Raw genomic sequence first — 23851 nt, 5'->3', positions numbered from 1 at the left:
AAGGGAATTTGGAGACCCATGTACTCGCTTTGCACTGCCTAAGCTGCCCACTCTCCAGTTTGTACTCAAAAAGAGTTTTCACCACAGCCTGGAACCTTGTCAGCGATCGGCGTAGGAGGCTACTTCCTCAAAATGTTTAAAAGATAATGTTCATATAAATGAACTTTAAATTCCATAAGGGAGGCCTTTCCCGCCAATTATATGAAAATACTGAGACTTCTGTAATGGTGGATTCCAGCGGTGATGAATTAATAATGTGTGAGGATGATGTACTAACTGATGAGGGTGAGGATGAGGCTGAGGATGATGACAACAACATCTTGCCACAGTAGAGTTCATTAACAGCACTGTTACCTTAGGTGCCTTAAGGCCATTGTTAGCTTGTTTTGTGGGGGCCCAAACAAACCAAGCACATCAGCCTCAAAAGTGGCAATGCTTGTCGCTGAAGTGCTTGGTTTGTTAAAGTGTGCATGTTCTTTTTAAGATCCAACATAAGGGTGGGTGGGAGGTCCCAAGGACAATTCCATCTTGCACCACTTTTCCTTTTAGCTACCGCTGTGTACCAATGTTACCTACATGTGCTATATACTGTTGTGTGCTTTTCTAAAATCTTAGACACCCATTGATGATGCAGATGACTCAGCACAACATTTTGACATCTGGCCTTGTCTACTGTAAAAGAATAGACCAGATTTAGTGACACCTCTGCTGCAACTCCACCTGATCCTCCTATTAACTATCAACATCCAACATCCAAAGAATGGTGGAGGATTATTTTTAATTTTTTTGAACGGTATAAAGACAACAGTTTTATTAACAAAGAACAATGTTGCTTGCAAAAGCAATGTAAGCTAGGATGTCTAAATAGACGTTTATATGTATTACCTTCCACTTTGCTGCTGTTTTATCAGTATTGCACAAAGTGTTTGTAATCTGCACTTTACGTCAAAGGTGCCAAATTATAATTTTTGGGGAATTGGGGCTGATTCGAAGCTCAGTGATGAATTTGCTTTGTTAGTGCATTGTCTGGCACCCTGGATTGGTCTGGGTCTGATAAAAGCACACATCCCTTCAGCGCTCTTCACCATGTATTAGCTGTAGAATTACCACAGTTATCCAAGGAATGGGTAGAGAGATCAAATGAGCCATAACTGATTTCATCATCCATGGACAATTCCATCTTGCACCACTTTTCTTTTCTGCCACTGCTGTGTGCCAATGTTTCCTAGATGTGCTAGGAACTGCTGTGTGTTTGTGTCATTGCTCTGTCGCTTACCATCCAGCCAGGTCGCTGCAGTATTTGTCCGAAAGTGTATGAAAATTAATATTGTGACCCGTGAGGTGGTCATAATTGACTGCAAATGGCTTGAAATTAGTGTTGTTGAGGTTAATAATAATGTAGGAGGAAAGAAAAGCAAAAATATGTGATTTTAGCGCAAAAAAATAAGGATTTTAGAAAAAAAATCGGGATCAAAAACAAAAACACGCAAGGGCAGTTTTGCCAAAACCAAAACTCGAAGTTAATCCAGATCCAAAACCAGAACACGGGGGTCAGTGAACATCTCTAGTCAATATATGGAACATGCACTTGTATAGTTTCTTCCATTGCCTATAGAAGGAAATTCCTCCAAACACTTCGGGAACACCAGGGGCTATATAGCCCATAGCAACCAATCAGATTCTAGCTGTAATTTTGTAGAATGTACTAAATAAATGATAACTAGACTCTGGTTGCTATAGGCAACATTTCCACTTTTTCAAACCTGCAGTTTAGTAAATCTACCTGTAGGACACTGTTCTCTGAATTATATGTCCATGTTCAATAACATATTTTAAATAATGTAATCTCTAAGAACACTTAATAAATTAGTGCCTCTCTGTTCAGGCACTCTGCCTCCATCAAACTAGCTATACCATATAAAGACCAAATTGAAAAAAATATGATTTTAAATTAGGCGGCGCGGTGACTTAGTGGTTAACACTTCTGACTCACAGCACTGGGATCATGAGTTCACCCCCTCTGTGTTTGCGTGGTTTCCTCTGTGTGCTATGGTTTCCTCCCACACTTCAAAAAACATACCACTAGGTTAATTGGCTGCTATCAAATTGTCTTTAGTCTCTCTCTGTGTGTATTTTAGGGAATTTAGACTGTAAGCAGGGCCCTCTTAACAACCTTTTGGGCCCCCTATGGCAAACGCTCCTTCTCTGTCTCATTCATTCCCATAAATCGCAAATTGTAGCAAGCGTCCTTAGATGCAGTGAACGTGGCTGCGTTTAGTTGTGTATCTCCCGGTTCTAGGCATGGCAGAGGGATTTTGCGTACGACATGCACAAAATCGGCAGACACGTGCCTTGATGAATCAGGTCCATTATGTAAATTGTTACCTACAGATGATGTAAGATTTGATGTGAGGACACATGAATTTTTCAAATCATTACCATATTTCATCATCATCATCATCATTTATTTATATAGCGCCGCTAATTCTGCAGCGCTGTACAGAGAACCCATTCACATCAGTCCCTGCCCCACTGGAGATTACAGTCTAAATTCCCTGACATACACACAGACAGACAGACATAGAGGGAGACAGACAGAGAGGGAGAGACTAGGGTCAATTTTGATAGAAGCCAATTAACCTATCAGTATGTTTTTGGAGTGTGGGAGGAAACCTGAGCACCCGGAGGAAACCCACGCAAACACGGGGAGAACATACAAACTCCACACAGATAAGGCCATGGTCGGGAATCGAACTCATGACCTCAGTGCTGTGAGGCAGAAGTGCTAACCACTAGGCCACTGTGGCCATAGACGTCATTATCACCATTTGATCAAGGTGATGATTACAAATCAGATGTTGCATTCTCATCAGAAACAGAGGCATGAAACTTGATGTAAAGCTATTTTAATTTTAGTTGTTCATCATTTCTTAAACTGTTTCTTTTATAGCTTTGAAACCGTAAATAAAATGTACATGACAGTTTTACAATTAAAAAGTATTTTTGTGCACTTTAAGGAACAACAAGTAGAACCACCTATTAGCGCATCTATTAGACTGAAAAAAATATGTTTACAAGGCTGGGTGAAAAGAAAGTCTGATCTTTGTCAATAACATAATAAATGTCCCTGATCATAGAGACATGTTCCAACAGCCTGAGTGAACACAAGCGTAAACGCAATTTGCATTTTGAAATGTTGCGTGCAAGACTATGCGTATTTACGCCGTATTTTGAGCTGCTCCCAGGTCTAAATGAGTAGAACAAGCGACCACTTGACAGCAGACACTTACGTGCAAATAAAAATATTCTTTTACGTTTGCTAAAGCACCCTTGGCAAATTCTAATCTATAGACCAGCCACTACCTGAGTCTCAATAAGATTCTGCGGATCATTTGCAAAATCTCTAATTACAAGCAAGTTCCAGGGCATTGTACCTTATATAGAGGGTAAATGGCAATAGGGGATTACAAAGACATGGGGGATTTTAAACAAATGCAGTTGGCGCACTTCAAAATGAGTCTGCAGGGGTGCAGCATTTAGCTTGCTCTGATTGGAGGAGTTGGGCTGTATTGGGTTGCCGAAAAATAAATGTGGGCTGAGCACACTGGTACGCCTTATATTATATTTACCCGGTGGACATGGCGAATTTCTGGTGCGTTGCCTGGTTTACGGGCTGACGCAGGGCATTTTTGTCTGGTGCGTAAATGGAGATGGAGGAGGTCTTCTAAGGGCATTGTTATTTCCCCATTATTCCCAAATTATAAAAAATTTCAAAAAAAGTTGTAAAAAAAATTACAAAAAAAGTAATTATAAAAAAAAATTAAAAAATATCCCAAAACAATCCTGCAGTATAAGTCCATTGGGACTGCTATATTACAAAGTTCACTGATTCAGCAGTATAAGTCCAGTGGTACTGCTATATTACAAAGTTCACTGATTCTAAAGTATAAGTCCAGTGGTACTGCTATTACAAAGTTCACTGATTCTGCAGTATAAGTCGAGTGGTACTGATATATTACAAAGTTCACTGATTCTGCAGTATAAGTCCAGTGGGACTGCTATATTACAAAGTTCACTGATTCAGCAGTATAAGTCCAGTGGTACTGATATATTACAAAGTTCACTGATTCTGCAGTATAAGTCAAGTGGTACTGCTATATTACAAAGTTCACTGATTCTGCAGTATAAGTCCAGTGGTACTGATATTACAAAGTTCACTGATTCAGCAGTATAAGTCAAGTGGGACTGCTATATTACATAGTTCACTGATTCAGCAGTATAAGTCCAGTGGTACTGATATATTACAAAGTTCACTGATTCTGCAGTATAAGTCCAGTGGGACTGCTATATTACAAAGTTCACTGATTCAGCAGTATAAGTCAAGTGGTACTGCTATATTACAAAGTTCACTGATTCTGCAGTATAAGTCCAGTAGGACTGCTATATTACAATGTTCACTGATTCTGCAGTATAAGTTCAGTGGGACTGCTATATTACAAAGTTCACTGATTCTACAGTATAAGTCCAGTGTTACTGCTATTACAAAGTTCACTGATTCTGCAGTATAAGTCCAGTGGTACTGCTATATTACAAAGTTCACTGATTCAGCAATATAAGTCCAGTGGTACTGCTATTACAAAGTTCACTGACTCTAAAGTATAAGTCCAGTGGTACTGCTATATTACAAAGTTCACTGATTCTGCAGTATAAGTCCAGTGGTACTGCTATTACAAAGTTCACTGATTCTGCAGTATAAGTCAAGTGGTACTGATATATTAAAAAGTTCACTGATTCTGCAGTATAAGTCCAGTGGGACTGCTATATTACAAAGTTCACTGATTCTAAAGTATAAGTCCAGTGGTACTGAAAAATTATAAAGTTCACTGATTCTGCAGTATAAGTCCAGTGGTACTGCTATTACAAAGTTCACTGATTCTGCAGTATAAGTCAAGTGGTACTGATATATTACAAAGTTCACTGATTCTGCAGTATAAGTCCAGTGGTACTGCTATATTACAAAGTTCACTGATTCAGCAGTATAAGTCCAGTGGTACTGCTATTACAAAGTTCACTGACTCTAAAGTATTAGTCCAGTGGTACTGCTATATTACAAAGTTCACTGATTCTGCAGTATAAGTCCAGTGGTACTGATATATTACAAAGTTCACTGATTCTGCAGTATAAGTCCAGTGGGACTGCTATATTACAAAGTTCACTGATTGTAAAGTATAAGTCCAGTGGTACTGCTATTACAAAGTTCACTGATTCTGCAGTATAAGTCAAGTGGTACTGCTATTACAAAGTTCACTGATTCTGCAGTATAAGTCCAGTGGGACTGCTATATTACAAAGTTCACTGATTCTGCAGTATAAGTCCAGTGGGACTGCTATATTACAAAGTTCACTGATTGTAAAGTATAAGTCCAGTGGTACTGCTATTACAAAGTTCACTGATTCTGCAGTATAAGTCAAGTGGTACTGATATATTACAAAGTTCACTGATTCTGCAGTATAAGTCAAGTGGTACTGCTATTACAAAGTTCACTGATTCTGCAGTATAAGTCCAGTGGGACTGCTATATTACAAAGTTCACTGATTCAGCAGTAAAAGTCAAGTGGTACTGCTATATTACAAAGTTCACTGATTCTGCAGTATAAGTCCAGTGGTACTGCTATTACAAAGTTCACTGATTCAGCAGTATAAGTCCAGTGGTACTCTCCTGTGCCGCATATAATTTTTAAAGGCTTTGCCGAGTGTGTGTGGCTTAGGGGTAGACTCTCTTGTGCTACATATAATGGAAAACAAAAATTTGGAGGATAAAGTAGGGAAAGATCAAGACCCACTTCCTCCTAATGCTGAAGCTGCTGGCACAAGTCATGACATAGACGATGAAATGCCATCAACGTCGTCTGGCAAGCCCGATGCCCAATCTCCTAGTACAGGGCATGTAAAATCCAAAAAGCCCAAGTTCTCAAAAAGTAGCAAAAAGAGAAACTTAAAATCATCTGAGGAGAAACGTAAAGTTGGCAATATGCCATTTACGACACGTAGTGGCAAGGAACGGCTTAGGCCCTGGCCCGTGTTCATGACTAGTGGTCCAGCTTCACCCAAGGATCTAAGCCCTCCTCCTCCCCCCCTACAAAAAATTTAAGAGAGTTATGCTGTCAGCAACAACAACAAAACAGCAAAGAACTCTGCCTTCTAAACAGATGACATCACAAATCCCCAAGGCGAGTCCAAGGGTGTTGTTGGTTGTGAACCCTGACCTTCCCATCACTGTACGGGAAGAGGTGACTCCATCCAGCATTTGCAGCACGCCCTTTGCATATGCTGGAAGGATCACCCACAGTCCAGTTACAGATTTGGCTAATGAAGGTGTGAATGTTGTACACCGGGAGGAGGATATTGATGTAGCTGGCGCTGAGGAGGATGTTGATGATTATGATGCAGACAGATACCAAATTGCCTTTCTCAATTTCTATTTATATTCTAGATTATATAACGGCTGAATAGTTTTCTATTTTACTCCTAGTGGAGAGGGGATCTGATGCAGACAGATACCAAACTGCCTTTGTCCATTTCTTTGTATATTTGAATTTCTAGCTCTACAGTCTATGCAGGCTGCTTTTTTTATATTCAACTACAAGTGTAGGGCGGGGGGGGGGGGGGAGGGGGGCATAGATAGCCACCAAAGTAACGTGGTCCATTTAATTTCACTTTCTAGCTCCACAGTCTGTGCAGCCTGCTTTTTTTATCTTCAAAGTATTTACAAGCCTTGCAATCTAAATTAACTAGAGGTAGTGACGTGCTAGAACTCCACCCTCTATATGCTGCAGAGGATGAAGGAGCATCAAAAGGCCATTAAAGCCTACACAGCCACCTACGACATAGGAAAAGGAGTGGGGATGCGCCTGAGTCAAGCACACTGGAGAATGATTTCCGTGTTGTGCAAGGTTCTGCAGCCATTTGAACTTGCCACACGAGAAGTCAGTTCCGACACTGCCAGCTTGAGTCAGGTGATTCCCCTGATCAGGCTTTTGCAGAAGCAGCTGGAGAAAGTGAGGGAGGAGCTGGTAGACCATTGCGATTCCACCAAGCATGTAGCTCTTGTGGATGAAGCCCTTCGTACGCTTTGCCAGGATCCTAGGGTGGTCAGTCTTTTAAAGTCAGAGGAATACATTCTGCCCACCTTTCTTGATCCTCGGTTTAAAGCGTATGTTGTGTCTCTGTTTCCGGCGGACACAAGTCTACAGCGGTGCAAAGACCTGCTGGTCAGGAGATTGTCCTCTGAAGAGGACCGTGACATGCCACCAGCTCCACCTTCATTTTCATCACTGTTTGTGCAGTTCCAAAAAAGAGGAACTGCCATTTCTATTGCTACCTTCTTTCTTTCTGTATTTCCTGTGTCCTGTGGTCTGTTCTGCTAAGGGCATTGTTATTTCCAAGTTATCCAAAAGTTTAAAAAAATAAAATTTATTTTTATAAAAAAAATTATAAAAAATTAATTAAAAAAAAAAACTAAAATTATTTCCAAAATTAATTGGAAAAAAATATTACACAATTTTAAAAAATCTAGCTTGTACTGCTATTTAAAAGTCTAACTACGATCATTCACTGTTGCTGTACCCAAAAATAATAGGTACTGCTATTAAAGTACAGTCCAGTGGTACTCTCCTGTGCCGCAGATAATTTGTAAAAGCTTTGCCGAGTGTGTGTAGTTATGTATCACAGGTTTTAAGAAGAGGCACAACACTGACAACCTGTTAGAGAAACTGAGGGAAATAATCTCTCTGTGGCTCACCCCACTTAGACTCTCCTGGGGATTCGAATAACTGCCATTTCTAGTACTACCTTCTTTCTTTCTCTATTTAAAAGAAACTAAATAACTGCCATTTCTAGTACTACCTTCTTTCTTTCTATATTTAAAACAAAAAAAAACCTGTCATTTCAATTACTACGTTAATTGTTTGTGCAGTCACAAAAAAGAGGAACTGCGCCCTTAACTGCTATGTTGGTTTTAGACGTCCATCCAATGTCCGCCATCTTTTTCCTGGAATTCAGACCAGTTGAGGTTTTTTTTTATTGGCCCCGGTCTCAAATTGGGTACTGGGGCCACTCCACTACGCAGTCCAGATACTTGTTTGGTGGAATTGAGACCAGTTGAGGGTTTTTTTTATCATATTGTGGCCCCGGTATCAAATTGGGTACCGGGGCCACTCCACTACGCAGTCCAGATACTTGTTTGGTGGAATTCAGACCAGTTGAGGGTTTTTTTATTATATTGTGGGAACCACTCCACTACGCAGTCCAGATACTTTTTGGGTGGAATTCAGACCAGTTGAAGTTTTTTTTTATTATATTGTGGGGACCACTCCACTACGCAGTCCAGATACTTTTTTGGTGGAATTGAGACCAGTTGAGGGTGATATATTGTGGCCCCGGTACCAAATTGTGTACCGGGACCACTGCACTATGCAGTCAAGAAAGCTACCTCGGTGAAACGTTTTGAACTAAAAACAATATTGTGAGGTGTGAGGTGTTCAGAATAGACTGGGAATTAGTGGAAATGATTGCTAATGAATGTTATTGAGGTTAATAATAGCGTAGGAGTGAAAATAAACCCAAAAAACTTGATTTTAACACTTTTTATGTTTTTTTCAAAATAAATCCGAATCCAAAACCTTAAATACGAACCAAAACCTTTCGTCAGGTGTTTTGCGAAACAAATCCGACCCAAAACCTCAAGCAAATCCGAATCCAAAACACAAAACACGAGACACCAAAAGTGGCCGGTGCACATCCCTAGTAAAAACCAGTAAAAATATTTTTGATCATTTCCAAGATGCATTAACTAAATTGATCTCTCATAGATTCACCTGAAAAATGGGTGAATTCAGCAATTTCCATTTAATAGATTCAACAATTAGGAAAATAACCTGCAAATCACTGAAAATTAGTGATTTATATAACTATTTCTACAAAGTGACTTTTAGTAAATATCACCCATAATGTTTTGCCCCCACCCCCCGCAACATTTGCTCCCCCCTCCTCTGACTGATAATAAGCATTAGTTGCGATAAACTCATGAGCCTCTGTAGCAGATAATGATGATGATGATTGATGGTGATAATACACAGAGATGTTACACTCTGGGCATTATGACATCACAAATTCTAATCACGTGATGCACTGGGCTGTTGCCTTGGAATCTTCACTTCTCTACTGCGAGTTGACTAAGCTAGACCTAGAAAAGGGAACAGCACCACAAAATATTCATTATCTGCATCGAGAGATATCATCATGGAGGGGTTGGAGCCTCAAGTCACTGTGATGCCAGAGGAGGAGATGAAGACGCATCCAAAGATCATTCTGATAAAAGGAACCAGACCAGAAAACAAAATAGGTCACACCAGAAATGATCCTTCATCTGCATCCAGATATATCAATATGAAGGACTTGGTGCCTGAAGTCACTGTGATGCCAGAGAAGGAGATGAAGACGCATCCAAAGATCATTCTGATAAAAGGAACCAGACCAGAAAACAAAATAGGGTACACCAGAAATGATCCTTCATCTGCATTCAGATATATCAATATAAAGGACTTGGTGCCTGAAGTCACTGTGATGCCAGAGAAGGAGATGAAGACGCATCCAAAGATCATTCTGATAAAAGAAACCAGACCAGAAAACAAAATAGGGTACACCAGAAATGATCCTTCATCTGCATTCAGATATATCAATATGAAGGACTTGGTGCCTGAAGTCACTGTGATGCCAGAGAAGGAGATGAAGACGCATCTAAAGATCATTCTGGTGAAAGAAGCCAAACCAGAAAACAAAATAGGTCACACCAGAAATGATCCTTTATCTGCATCCAGATATAACAACATGAAGGACTTGGTGCCTCAAGCCACTGTGATGCCAGAAAAGGAGATGAAGACGCATCCAAAGAACATTCTGGTGAAAGAAGCCAGACCAGAAAACAAAATAGGTCACACCAGAAATGATCCTTTATCTGCATCCAGATATAACAACATGAAGGACTTGGTGCCTCAAGTCACTGTGATGGCAGAGAAGGAGATGAAGACGCATCCAAAGATCATTCTGGTGAAAGAAGCCAGACCAGAAAACAAAATAGGGTACACCAGAAATGATCCTTCATCTGCATCCACAGATGTCATCATCATGGAGCACTTGGTGCCTGAAATCACTGTGATGCCAGATAAGGATATAAAGACGCATACAGAGACCATTCTAATGAATGAAGTCAAACCAGAAAACAAAATAGGTCACACCAGAAATGATCCTTTATCTGCATCCAGATATAACAACATGAAGGACTTGGTGCCTCAAGTCACTGTAATGCCAGAGAAGGAGATGAAGACGCATCCAAAGATCATTCTGGTAAAAGAAGCCAGACCAGAAAACAAAATAGGGTACACCAGAAATGATCCTTCATCTGCATCCACAGATGTCATCATCATGGAGCACTTGGTGCCTGAAATCACTGTGATGCCAGATAAGGATATGAAGACGCATACAGAGACCATTCTAATGAATGAAGTCAAACCAGAAAATAAAATAGATCCCACCACCAACGATCCTTCATCTGCATCCACAGATGTCATCATCATGGAGCACTTGGTGCCTGAAATCACTGTGATGCCAGATAAGGATATGAAGACGCATCCAAATATCATTCTGGTGAAAGAAGCCAAACCAGAAAATAAAATAGATTACACCACCAACGATCCTCCATCTGCATCCACAGATGTCATCATCATGGAGCACTTGGTGCCTGAAATCACTGTGATGCCAGAGAAGGATATGACGACGCATACAGAGACCATTCTAATGAATGAAGTCAAACCAGAAAATAAAATAGATCCCACCACCAACGATCCTTCATCTGAATCCACAGATGTCATCATCATGGAGATCTCGGTGCTTCAATTCCCACTCCCAGGTGCAGTTGCTCCAGAACTCCAACATTTGTCATCATCAGTCATTGGAGGCCCCCAAACCAGCAGCAAATCTAAGATAAAGAAATTCTTTGCAAGAATATGTTGCTGTGCATGTATCTCTAGTGATGCAGTGGAGGGTCTGTAGTACAAGAACAGGACACCCGAGAGATTGTTACGTTAGTATGACATTTACAAAAAAATATATATGATTAAAAAAAATGATATTGTTGAAAATCGTATTGTATTCATTTGAACACATTACATACATTTTTCAGAAAGAGCTGACAAAATCTGAATGTATTATTTTTAATATATTTTATGTATTTTTTTTATAATGAGCTAACATAATACTTTACTACATTGTCAAGCGGTAAGTGATTTCATTGAGTTTGTGATTTCTACTGCATTCTGATTTCAAGTGCGTTTTGTTTAAAGTGTGGAGTTAGATCCAGTAAGGAGCTGAATCCAGGAAGAGATTTAATCTTGTAAAGGGCTAGCAAAGGTTAGTGCTTTCGAGTTCACTGTAGGCCAATGTTTCCCAACCCTAGTCCTCAAGTCCCTATTAACTATTATCAACCCGACATCCATTGCGGAGCGCGACGGAGGAGGAGACCAGGGAGGGAGCCGGATCGCCAGCTCACAGCAAGATAAGTATTTTCTTCTTCTTTTTTTTCAGGTTTTTTTTTTTTTTTGCTGCCTCCGACGGGCCCCCCTGGGTTGCAGGGCCCCCGGGCACCTGCCCATTGTGCCCAATGGGAAAGACGGCCCTGACTGTAAGCTCCAATGGGGCAGGGACTGATGTGAGTGACTTCACTGTACAGCGCTGCGGAATTAGTGGCGCTATATAATTAGCTAATGATGATGATAAATTGTAAGCAATTGCTTAAACGGATTACTGTGTTTTTGATACACAGGTATACTGTCGTGAACAGACATGTGCATTTCTTTATAAATGCATGTTAATCTGCTTTGCGCACTCCTGAATTCAACAAGGAGCGGATTTGAAGAGACATGAGCTGATGAATTCAGGTGTAGGTCCAATACCTTTGAGGAATATACAGCACATTCGCAAAAGAACGCACAAACAGGAAAAAAAAAAAAACCTATTGAATTAATGTTACCTGTTAATAATATAAGCATTGATGACAAAACAGTTAAAAACAAAAAAAACTTTTTTAATATTTTTTTTTCCATGAAATAGATTTCATAGGATGATCTTAATGACAACTGAACATAAATACATTTTTACAGGTGCTCCTAATTGCAAACGTATGTTACAGCATGCATACGCGACTCGTAATCACTAGGACTCGGAAATTAGACTAGACTTGTAGCTGGAGCAAGAGATTGGCAGAAAAACAAGTAACTTTGAGATGACTAGAGGTTAATTCTGACGTGGCTGCGTGCGCTTGAGTATGGCACACCCCTACTGTACATTGACTATGGCAAACACTCCTTCTCTGTCTCATTCATTCCCATAAATCGCAAATTGTAGCAAGCGTCCTTAGATGCAGTGAACGTGGCTGCGTTTAGTTGTGTATCTCCCGGTTCTGGGCATGGCAGAGGGATTTTGCGTAGGACATGCACAAAATCGGCAGACACGTGCCTTGATGAATCAGGTCCATTATGTAAATTGTTACCTACAGATGATGTAAGATTTGATGTGAGGACACATGAATTTTTCAAATCATTACCATATTTCATCATCATCATCATCATCATCATTTATTTATATAGCGCCGCTAATTCTGCGGCGCTGTACAGAGAACCCATTCACATCAGTCCCTTCCCCACTGGAGATTACAGTCTAAATTCCCTGACATACACATAGACAGACAGACATAGAGGGAGACAGACAGAGAGGGAGAGACTAGGGTCAATTTTGATAGAAGCCAATTAACCTATCAGTATGTTTTTGGAGTGTGGGAGGAAACCGAAGCACCCGGAGGAAATCCACGCAAACACGGGGAGAACATACAAACTCCACACAGATAAGGCCATGGTCGGGAATCGAACTCATGACCTCAGTGCGGTGAGGCAGAAGTGCTAACCACTAGGCCACTGTGGCCATAGACGTCATTATCACTATTTGATTAAGGTGATGATTACAAATCAGATGTTGCATTCTCATCAGAAACAGAGACATGAAACTTGATGTAAGGCTATTTTAATTTTAGTTGTTCATCATTTCTTAAACTGTTTCTTTTATAGCGCTGACACCGTAAGCAAAATGTACATGACAGTTTTACAATTAAAAAGTATTTTTGTGCACTTTAAGGAACAACAAGTAGAACCACCTATTAGCGCATCTATTAGACTGAAAAAAATATGTTTACAAGGCTGGGTGAAAAGAAAGTCTGATCTTTGTCAATAACATAATAAATGTCCCTGATCATAGAGACATGCTCCAACAGCCTGAGTGAACACAAGCGTAAACGCAATTTGCATTTTGAAACGTTGCGTGCAAGTCTATGCGTATTTACGCCGTATTTAGAGCTGCTCCCGGGTCTGAATGAGTAGAACAAGCGACCACTTGACAGCAGACACTTACATGCAAATAAAAATATTCTTTTATGTTTGCTAAAGCACCCTTGGCAAATTGTAATCTATAGACCAGCCACTACCTGAGTCTCAATAAGATTCTGCGGATCATTTGCAAATCTCTAATTACAAGCAAGTTCCAAGGCATTGTACCTTATAGAGAGGGTAAATGGCAATGGGGGATTACAAAGACATGGGGGATTTTAAACAAATGCAGTTGATGCACTTCAAAATGAGTCTGCAGGGGTGCAGCATTTAGCTTGCTCTGATTGGAGGAGTTGGGCTGTATTGGGTTGCCGAAAAATAAATGTGGGCTGAGCACACTGGTACGCCTTATATTATATTTACCCGGTGGACATGGCGAATTTCTGGTGCGTTGCCTGGTTTACGGGCTGGCGCAGGGCATTTTTTCTGGTGCGTAAATGGAGAAGGAGTAGGTCAAAGGGCATCTAGTGCTCCTTAGATTGGGTCACTCGGTTGAGCGGTGTCCCCAGGCTATACTTTTTCAGCCAGCCCACCCCCGAAAGGACCCTCGGCAAAGTGCTATTATTGTCAGAGGAAGGGGGGTTAGTAATTTGTATTTTGATGGTGAATAACTGATATAAACATTTATACATTTGGTGCACATAACATGCAATTTTCATCAGCTATGAATTAATTCAAACGTTTCTGTATTCTCAGGCGTCTTCTGTTACGACTCTTGCGGAGAGATACAAAATATAACTGGCGTAGAGGGACAAGATGCGATTCTACAAGTGAATCAGGAAGGGGTAACAGAAATCTCTTGGGTTTTTGATGACATCCATATTGCTACAACCAAACCGGAGGGAGCCATCGTTGTAAAGCACCGGCATCTTAAAACCAGGCTGTTCAATGAGACAAATGGTTCATTAAGAATTGCAAAATTAAATATGGCTGACAACGGAACTTATGTGGCGAGTGTATTTCACAAGGATGAGAAGGATTGTAGACAGCAGTATCGACTCATGGTATACAGTAAGTTATTGTAACTCTTACATATATTATTATTATTATTATCATTTATTTGTTAGGCGCCACAAGGTTTCCGCAGCGCCGCACATAGTACAAACAGTACACTATACAGGGTATAACAGTACAGAACAATAAACAAAAGTACCAATACTTCAGAAACTCCAGGCAGGCTGATGCAATAGACACGGAGCAGAAGAACAGGTATGGAGACAGGAGGGAAGAGGGCCCTGCTCATACGAGCTTACATCCTAAGGGAGGGTAAAACAGACCAGGCACAAGAGGAGCCAGTTGAGGGAATGGGAGAGAGGGGAGAATGAGCTGAGGAGATGGGGGTAAAGTTGATGGGTGGTAGGCTTTGAGAAAGAGGTGAGTTTTGAGTGCACGTTTGAAGGAGCACAGAGTAGGAGAGAGGCGGATGGAGCGAGGGAGGTCATTCCAGTGAAGGGGGGCTGCACGGGAAAAGTCCTGGATTCTGGAATGGGAAGAGGTGATCAGAGTGGAGGAGAGGCGCGGTCATTGGCCGAGCGCAGGGAGCGGGTGGGAGTGTGAATGGAGAGGAGGTTAGAGATATAAGGGGCAGTAGAGTGGGAGAGATATACCTTTCATTACGACACAAATGAATTGTCGGTAAAATTATTGTCTGTTAGTAATCATCCAGGTGTGGGCTACGCTCTCGATTTTATGGGAAAATATATAAAATATATTGCAGTTCTAAATTTGTTGCACACACACAAGCATTAGAACACTGTCGCCTATCACTATTAAAGATTAACCAGGTCAACCGGGTAAGGAAGCATCCCTGCCACGCATTTCGAGGGGAAACAAACTACTACAAGCAGAAGTATGCTCTTATTGTATGACCAGTGGAGGAAGCTTATATGCATACAGTATATGTGCCACTGATAAAACAAAGTATAAGGGATCAACTAGAACTTTAAACTTTAGAAAGGCAAATTTTAATATGCTAAAGGAGTCTATAAAGAGCATAGACTGGGACAAAGCCTTTGAAGGAAAAAATACGGAAGAAATGTGGGCTGTCTTTAAAATGTTGTTGGAAACATACACGTATAAGTTCATTCCTACGGGAAATAAATGTAAAATAATTAAGTCTAAACCAATGTGGCTAAATAAAAAGGTAAGGGAAGAAATGCAAAAGAAGAAGCGGGCATTTAAATTGTTTAAGTCTGAAGGGTCAGAGGAGTCTTTCCGTAGGTACAAGGAATGTAATAAAACATGCAAAAAGGAAATTAGATTGGCTAAATTAGAAAATTAAAGGCACGTTGCAAAAGAAAGTAAGACAAACCCCAAAAAGTTTTTTAAGTATATAAATGGCAAAAGGATTAAAAAAGATAATATAGGACCCCTAAGAAGTAAGATGGGTGAATTGATAAATGATACTAAGGAAAAAGCAGAGGTATTAAACACGCTCTTTTCTTCAGTATTTACCAGAGAGGAACAAATGGCAGGAGTAATACATAAAAATGGAAATAAAACCATGCCATTAATTAATACTTGGTTGTCAGAGGAAGAAGTCCAAAGGCGACTGAAGAATATTAAGATAAATAAAGCTCCAGGTCCAGATGGCATACACCCAAGGGTCCTTATGGAGTTAAACTAGGAAATAGCTAGACCGCTATTCTTAATTTTCAGAGATTCAATCTCATCAGGCTCAGTACCAAGGGATTGGTGAATAGCAGATGTGGTGCCGTTTTTTAAAAAGGGGACGCGATCACAACCAGAGAATTATAGACCCGTAAGCCTGACATCAATAGTGGGGAAACTACTGGAAGGTATTTTAAGGGACAGTATTCAGGATTACTTGGTACGCAATAAAATTATTAGTGGGAATCAACATGGATTTGTGAGGGATAGGTCATGTCAAACTAATCTAATTAGTTTCTACGAGGAAGTTAGTGGGAACTTAGACCAGGGCAGGACAGTAGATGTGGTCTACTTAGATTTTGCAAAGGCCTTTGATACAGTGCCACACAAGAGGTTGGTTTACAAAATAAGGGAACTGGGTCTAGGAATCAAAATTTGTACTTGGATCGAAAACTGGTTAGAGAATAGGGAACAGAGAGTTGTGATAAATGGAACATTTTCTAATTGGTCAAAGGTCTTAAGTGGAGTACCTCAAGGGTCCGTGCTGGGACCACTCCTTTTTAATATATTTATTAATGACCTTGGTGATGGTTTAGAGAGTAAAGTTTTTATTTTTGCAGATGACACTAAACTCTGTAAGGTAATAAAATCAGAGCAAGATGTAGCTTCTCTACAGAGGGACTTAAATAAACTTCAGGATTGGGCGGCCAAATGGAATATGAGGTTTAACACAGATAAATGTAAGGTTATGCATTCAGGGATCAAAAACAAGAAAGCAATCTATAAATTAAATGGAATTAATTTAGGAGAACCTATAATGGAAAAGGATTTGGGAGTGCTCGTAGACAGTAGACTTAGCAATAGTGCTCAATGTCAAGCAGCAGCTGCAAGGGCAAACAAAGTATTGGCATGCATAAAAAGGGGCATAGATGCAAGGGAAGACAGTGTAATTATGCCACTGTATAAATCGTTGGTAAGACCTCATCTTGAATATGCAGTACAGTTCTGGGCACCACTCTATAAAAAAGATAATTTGGAACTAGAAAGGGTTCAGAGAAGGGCAACAAAATTGATAAAGGGTATGGAGTCATTAAGTTATGAGGAAAGGTTAGCCAGTTTAGGCATGTTTACTTTAGAAAAGAGGCGTCTAAGGGGAGATATGATTAATATGTACAAATACATTAGGGGTCAATACAGAGAGCTTTCATGGGAACTTTTTACCCCAAGGACCATACACAGGACACGTGGTCATCCTCTAAGGTTAGAGGAGAGGAAATTTCACAACCAGCAAAGGAAGGGGTTCTTTACAGTAAGGGCAGTCAAGATATGGAATTCATTGCCAGGGAAGGTTGTGATGGCAGATTCAATAGATATGTTTAAGAAAGCGTTCGACAAATTTTTAGCGGAAAGGTGTATCCAGGGATACGACCGTTAATTTAAAATGAAGGATAGTAGTGGATATAGGGTAAAAATAGGACTTCAATATTGAGTCTGGGGGGATTTTCACAATTGAAACAGATTGGCGGTTGCTTACTCTGGATTAATTTCAAATATAAGTGCAGGATCGCTGGAGATCCAAAATAGGTTGAACTTGATGGACTGGTGTGTTTTTTCAACCTCATCAACTATGTTACTATGTAAAGTAAGCTTACAGCTTCTTACATAGCATACATAAGATCAGTAATGAATGTTGTAACTATATAATCAATGCAGGTGGCATTTTGATGTTGACTGCCACCGACTCATTGATTTTAAAGTTCGGTAGCACTTATGGAATTCAAACATCAGATTGAGGACTGAAACCACCGGCTTTGTTAAGATCGCTGGGAGGTAATCCTCAAATAAGGCAAGTTTATTTTCATCATTCCCCAACTGGAAGCCCAAATATATCAGGATTAGGCCTAATTGCTCTTGCAAGAGCCTCCATACATAGTAACAAAAATAATGGGGATCAGCAACATCCATGTCTCTATTTTTAATGATATGGCTATCACTTGGACTGACCATAAACTTCTATACTTTTACTGAGTTTCTCTTGAGCAAGAACGGTTTGTCTCTTGTACTGGGTTTTGGCTCTTCTGTATCTTCTCAATGTTCCTCAAACATCTAACTCGGGCTCCCACTCCCCTTCTATAGATTTCCTTTTTGCATTTGTAAAATGTGAAAATGAGGGTTAAAAAGCCTAAATAGTAAGGTAGAGATTTCCATTCTTACTTTGTCTTTGCACTTTATTGTGCAATCGTATAACCCTTTATTCACTCTCTAAAGCTGTGTGATGTGACGCTTTCTGTTTGTGAAAGAAGGATGAATAAATAATGTGTTACACCTTGCAAAGCCATAGTGATGGTAAGAAAAATAGTTTATTTTGTTTTGCAGGTACATTTTCAGCCAAAGACATAAAGATTCATCACAAAACCATTTTGAGTGAGACTTGTGTGATAACATTAACATGTACTGTAGATAAGCCAGGTGTGATGGTTACGTGGAACAATTCAAAGACCAATGACATAAGACTCACCCCCACTGTTCATCTTAATTATACAAACACAAACCTCACCTGGACATGCACAGCCGCAAATCGAGGCAAAAGTGTCTCCAGATCCATCATACCCTGGACAATCTGCCAGAAAGGTAAATTTATACTAAGTAACTAACTTACTCTTCTCTGTCTTCTTTCTGCAAATTAAAACCTGAGCCCCTACCCGTGGGCATATTACTGTATACTAGAGACTATAAGATCGAATTTCGCTATGGAGCAGACATATTCGCAGAGGTGTAAAGTTGCAGTGATACAATCTTTGAGTTCCCCTCCTTCTCCAAAATTCCATGGGATGGCATTTTACACTATATTTGGAAGTTTCTAATTATGCATTTTACAGGATTTATGGTCTGTAAATAAAGCTGGAGCGATGATAGTGTCAATTCATTCTTCTCTGTGGTGTGGTTGGAGTAAGATAAAGAAGGGAGAAGTTCGGACTTGACAAAAATAATAGTGGGAAATCCACGCAGAACATTTACGGCCAGAGACCGCCTGAGAAACCTGTACAATTGTCTACCCAAAATGTGGTAGAAAAGGAATATTTTGTGAAACAGTTATAACATTTTCACATATCTCTTCTGTATCTTCCCCTAAGGATTGTATTAAAGAATAGGGGTAGATAGTTACTAGTTTAAAATTTCCTCCAGTCGTCTAACCATCTGTATCCATAGCACAGTTGCACTCTCACCTTTGAGGTGGAGCACGTCTCTACTGAGGGGTTTGTGGACCATAGAAAAGTCAGCTAAATTCTCCCACAAAAATAAAACCAAAGCCTCCTACCTGGTCACATAAAATTGATATGATATGCCTTCCCCAAGGGCAACTAAGATAAACAACTCAAAAAGTAGTTAATGTAAAAGCGAAATGGGGTGTTCCACTCAAAAGGCATTGGTATGAGTCATTTGTAAGGGGCAGGGTATATGTGAATCTGGTTGGGGTTTGGGAGGACGCGGTTAGGTTTATTTTGCCCTTATAACTTTTTTAGCCATATTTGGCTAACTCCAGGGTAAGTACACACCTATGCAGTATATATATTCTTCTCTAAACCTGGTACATACATATAGCACATAGAACATGATAAAAAAAGATAATATTCAAATAAAATGAAAGCAAAGTATACTAAACTTCCTTATATACTAGAGAAATTAAAAGTAAAAAAAGAGGAATAGAGTTTTCTGCATAATAGAAATAAGATCATCTTATTCTATTAATATATAACTGTAAAAAAAAGGGGGAGCAGTGAAAGAAAAATCAAATGAATCAAACCAGATAAATTAATTCTAGCAGCAGAAAAGTACAAAAATAATATAAAACATACCTAAAATTATAAAAGTAATACTAATAAAAATGAATAATCTATTAAATGAATTAATTGGTAAAATACATATAGTTTATTATAAAGACATTTAATAACAATTTTGAAAAGAAGAAACAAAATCACCATGAGTTGTATAAGTTACAAAAAAGACCAATAGGAAACTAAATAATTCCAGCAATTATTCCTAATTATTTTGTCTCCTATCAACCTTTTTTCTTTTTCTTTTTGTACAGATTCCATTTATGGTGATTTTATTGCTATTCAATATTGTTTTGCCACATCCTGAATCCTGAGTCAATATGTAGGTAAATTATGTTCGTTAGTGTGAATCCGCAGTGATTCATATCTTGTTACAGTTAATAAGCAATGTGTTCTTAATAAAAAAAAAATGTAATTTTAATGATTCACAGATATTCATTTACATGATTATTTATTTTTTATTATTATTTTTTATTAAATTTCTCTTGATGGTTTTATACTTTTTTTGCTGCTAGAAATTATTTACCAGTTTTATTTAAGAGAACTGCGTCACCCAGAGGCGGAACATGGCAAATGTTTGGGGAGGATATGGCGATTCCGGTCCCCTGCCATGGAAGAGAACTGACTTTTGGCACTGCCAGGGCCCAGTCATATCTAGGACCCTCGGCTAGTCCACCCCATGCTGTTCCTCCACTGGCTTTACCACCCCAACAGTGAAGACTTTTGTCCCAGCCGCCACGACTTTTGGGCAGTGTGCTTTAGGGGTTGTTATTAAAATGTTGGCAGGTGTTTCTAAATTATGTCACCACTTCCTCCATTGTCTTACTGTGAAAACAAGAGCATGGTAAAGGCAAAATAGCAACAACAAAAATAATAATAAGTACAACTAACATAAAAGCATTTCTACTCTGCCCTCTGAACAGATCCGCTCTAGACATTCGGCTAGTTGGCCTTTTACACCTGCGGAACAATCATTCAGTAATATTTCAAACCTCCTAAGTGTCTGGCCAGTTGGCTTTCTTGGTAAATAAAGCCTTGACAGCTTTAGGGTTAACAATGTGAATTATTTTGTCTTGCAGATTGGAGGTTAATGAATCGTTCCTGCTCATGTCATTGATATTTCATCAGAATTAAAAAATTTTATTTTTTTTATTTCAGAGAGCGAAGGGGGCAAAACATTGACTGTTATCTGTGCAGCTGTCGTTGTGGCGGTCATTTTACTGATTGTATTACCGGTAAGCTGCATCTGGTAAGCATCACTTAACTTTTCTAATAAACTTTCTCTGTAAATAATAATCATCATTACCACATTGCCATAATTATCATTATCCCTTCATCATTAGTAACACTCCCATGACTCTCCTATTCTAATCTTTAAGCCTTTCACCATCATATTTGAATCTCCTCATTATTAACCATTTCCTCCTCAGTAACTACTAACCCTGATCATTAACCCCTCATTATCAATCAACACCCCATTCTCAAACTTCCCTCCCCTTATCTCTCTCAGCCATTCCCACCGCCGGCCTTGGCACCATGGCAAACCAACTTTTTCTTTTAACTTTGCTTCGTCTAACTGGTGGGTATCAGATAACATGGGAAATTATTTGAATTTATACAAGTGACTCAGCTCTCTGCTGACCTGGGAGGTAGGTCTGCAAGAGTACGATCGGGCCTGGACAGTGAAAGTTCAGAGACTGTGACACATGTGGTGGTGGTTTCATCAGCTACCTCCCTCACAAGCCCCCTTACCCACCAACCTCTGACTCAAAAGCCCCCGCACTGTCCTCCAGTTTCTCTCTCACAAGCTCCACTTCACACCAGTTTCTTTATCATATGCCACTCCCTGCCCACCATCTTCTTTTTCACATGCCACTCCCTGTCCACCATCTTCTTTTTCACATGCCACTCCCTCTCCACCAGATTTTCCATCACATGCCTCCCCCCCCCCCCCCCCCCCTGCTCACCACATCTCTCTCACATGGTTGCATGTGGCAGAGGCAGTATTAGGGATGGAGACAGACAGGAAGCCACAGACTGAGATTAGTGTTATGAATCTCCAATCAAACCTATACATTTAACTTGTTTTTTTAAGTCGCTGTGTTCAGGAGCGTGAAAAAATTTTGTATCTGCACCTTGCACTTTATAAAGGCAAACACCTAAAAGAGAAAGGTTTAGAAGAAGTGACTGGGATCATCAAAGTCACAAAGATAATGAAGTTGAAATGTAGAAGCCAGGAAGCTAAATTCTCAAGCAATTGGGAGGTAGGGCCAAGGGGTAGATAAATGACTGCAATCATGAGTGTGAGGGGCTGGAATAGACAAACTATGTGGACTTCGAAAAAGGAAAATGAAAAAGAAGAAGGAGGTGTGAGGACATAGTAAGTGCAGTTGAGTGAACGCAGGAGACCCAGTCCACCACGTGATTTGTCACCGGGTCTTGGAGTATGCATGAGGGGCACCAAGAGGTCAAAGGATCGTTAATGGAAGCTAGGGATAGGGCTTCAAGTTAGCACAAGAGCATGTTGAGTTACATTTGTGAATGTCGGCAACTACCAGTGGTACAGAGAGGTAAATGGTGCGGTGCATAAAGAATAAACAACACTTAAAGTAAGGGAGAATATTCTTTGAACATAGTGAGGTCAAGGCATCCCGGGGAAGAGATGAAGCGGTAACAAATTAGAGTTCTGCTGCAGCTTAGGTTAGGTGCACACTACAGAAAATTTCTCCCAATGCGATATCTTTAACGATTTTACCAACGGCTGAAAGTCCCGATCAGCAGCCGATTCCTGTGTACACACTATACACGTTTTACACGATTCACCTTCAGATCTGTGCTCTTCATCTGTCATAACCATCGGCTGAAAAGATGGTGACTCTGCACACTCCGTAAAGATCTATGGACACTTCATGGTGGCGTAGTGGTTAGCACTTCTGCCTCACAGCATTGGGGTCATGAGTTCAATTCCCGACCATGGCCTTATCTGTGTGGAGTTTGTATGTTCTCCCTGTGTTTGCGTGGGTTTCCTTCGGGTGCTCCGGTTTCCTCCCACACTCCAAAAACATACTAGTAGGTTAATTGGCTGCTATCAATATTGACCCTAGTCTCTACCTGTCTGTCTGTCTCCCTCTCTGTCTGTCTGTGTGAGTGTGTGTCTATATTAGGGAATTTAGACTGTAAGCCCCAATGGGGCAGGGACTGATGTGAGTGAGTTCTCTGTACAGCGCTGCGGAATCAGTGGCGCTATATAAATAAATGGTGATGATGATGATGATGATAACTACCGGTCCTGAGTACACACACACTGCAGGATTGGAACAACATCATTCCATTGTTGAATGAGATTTTTAGCTCGGCTTAAAAATAAAATAAAATGATACGATGAGCTTTGGAAAGATAATCGTTGACACACTAATGCGATATCGGGCCGAACTGACGTTTATCATGTGATTGGCCCGATAATTGGGTGAAAAACTGGTAGTGTGTAACCAGCCATAGAGTCTGCTGAGGCTGTTAGTCTGTGTGCAGGAAGTGGTGATTAACACAGATTTATCTTTAAATCTAGATTATCCTATCAGTCTTATATTTTTGGCTATTTGTTGGTTTGAAAACTGCATGCGAGGGAGTAGCTGCTGGAAACGCTTAATAACCTTAATAACTGTCGTCAAAGCAAAAGGAAATATCTAAATATATAGAACACATATAAAAATAAATTGTAAAAAAGGAAACCAAGCCACTATCTTAAAAGCAAGACTTAGCATAGAACCAATGCGCACTGGCAATAAGCTGGACTAGTAAATATATATGGTTATTAAAAAAAAAAAGTCCACACATTTTTTAATTAATATCCCACCATTTATAATATCGTTATTATTATTTTTTTATTTGTTATTTTTTTAAATCTTTTTATTGAATA

The 23851-nt window shown here is 39.8% G+C and overlaps 1 protein-coding gene across 6 annotated transcripts in view; it reads left to right on the top strand.

The window, feature by feature from the left end:
• Positions 1-23851, top strand: part of LOC142109299 (SLAM family member 5-like) — a 70955-nt gene that overhangs the window by 4168 nt on the left and 42936 nt on the right. For 4 of the 6 annotated variants that reach the window (XR_012680327.1, XR_012680328.1, XM_075193425.1 and 1 more), the window contains exons 2-4: positions 14186-14500; positions 18476-18730; positions 21094-21184. Coding sequence is in view for 4 of the 6 variants with exons in the window: in XM_075193425.1 (XP_075049526.1) it covers positions 14186-14500; positions 18476-18730; positions 21094-21184 (661 nt within the window). In the remaining 2 variants the exon portion in view is untranslated. Of the gene's footprint in view, positions 1-14185; positions 14501-18475; positions 18746-21093; positions 21185-23851 lie in introns of all 6 variants that reach the window. The other 2 variants (XM_075193429.1, XM_075193428.1) reach the window with 2 other exon arrangements.

Source organism: Mixophyes fleayi, chromosome 12 (genome assembly GCF_038048845.1).
Source record: "Mixophyes fleayi isolate aMixFle1 chromosome 12, aMixFle1.hap1, whole genome shotgun sequence".
Classification (NCBI taxonomy): Eukaryota; Metazoa; Chordata; class Amphibia; order Anura; family Limnodynastidae; genus Mixophyes; species Mixophyes fleayi.
Note: the sequence above shows the minus strand (reverse complement) of the source record. Positions and strands in the feature narration are given on the sequence as shown.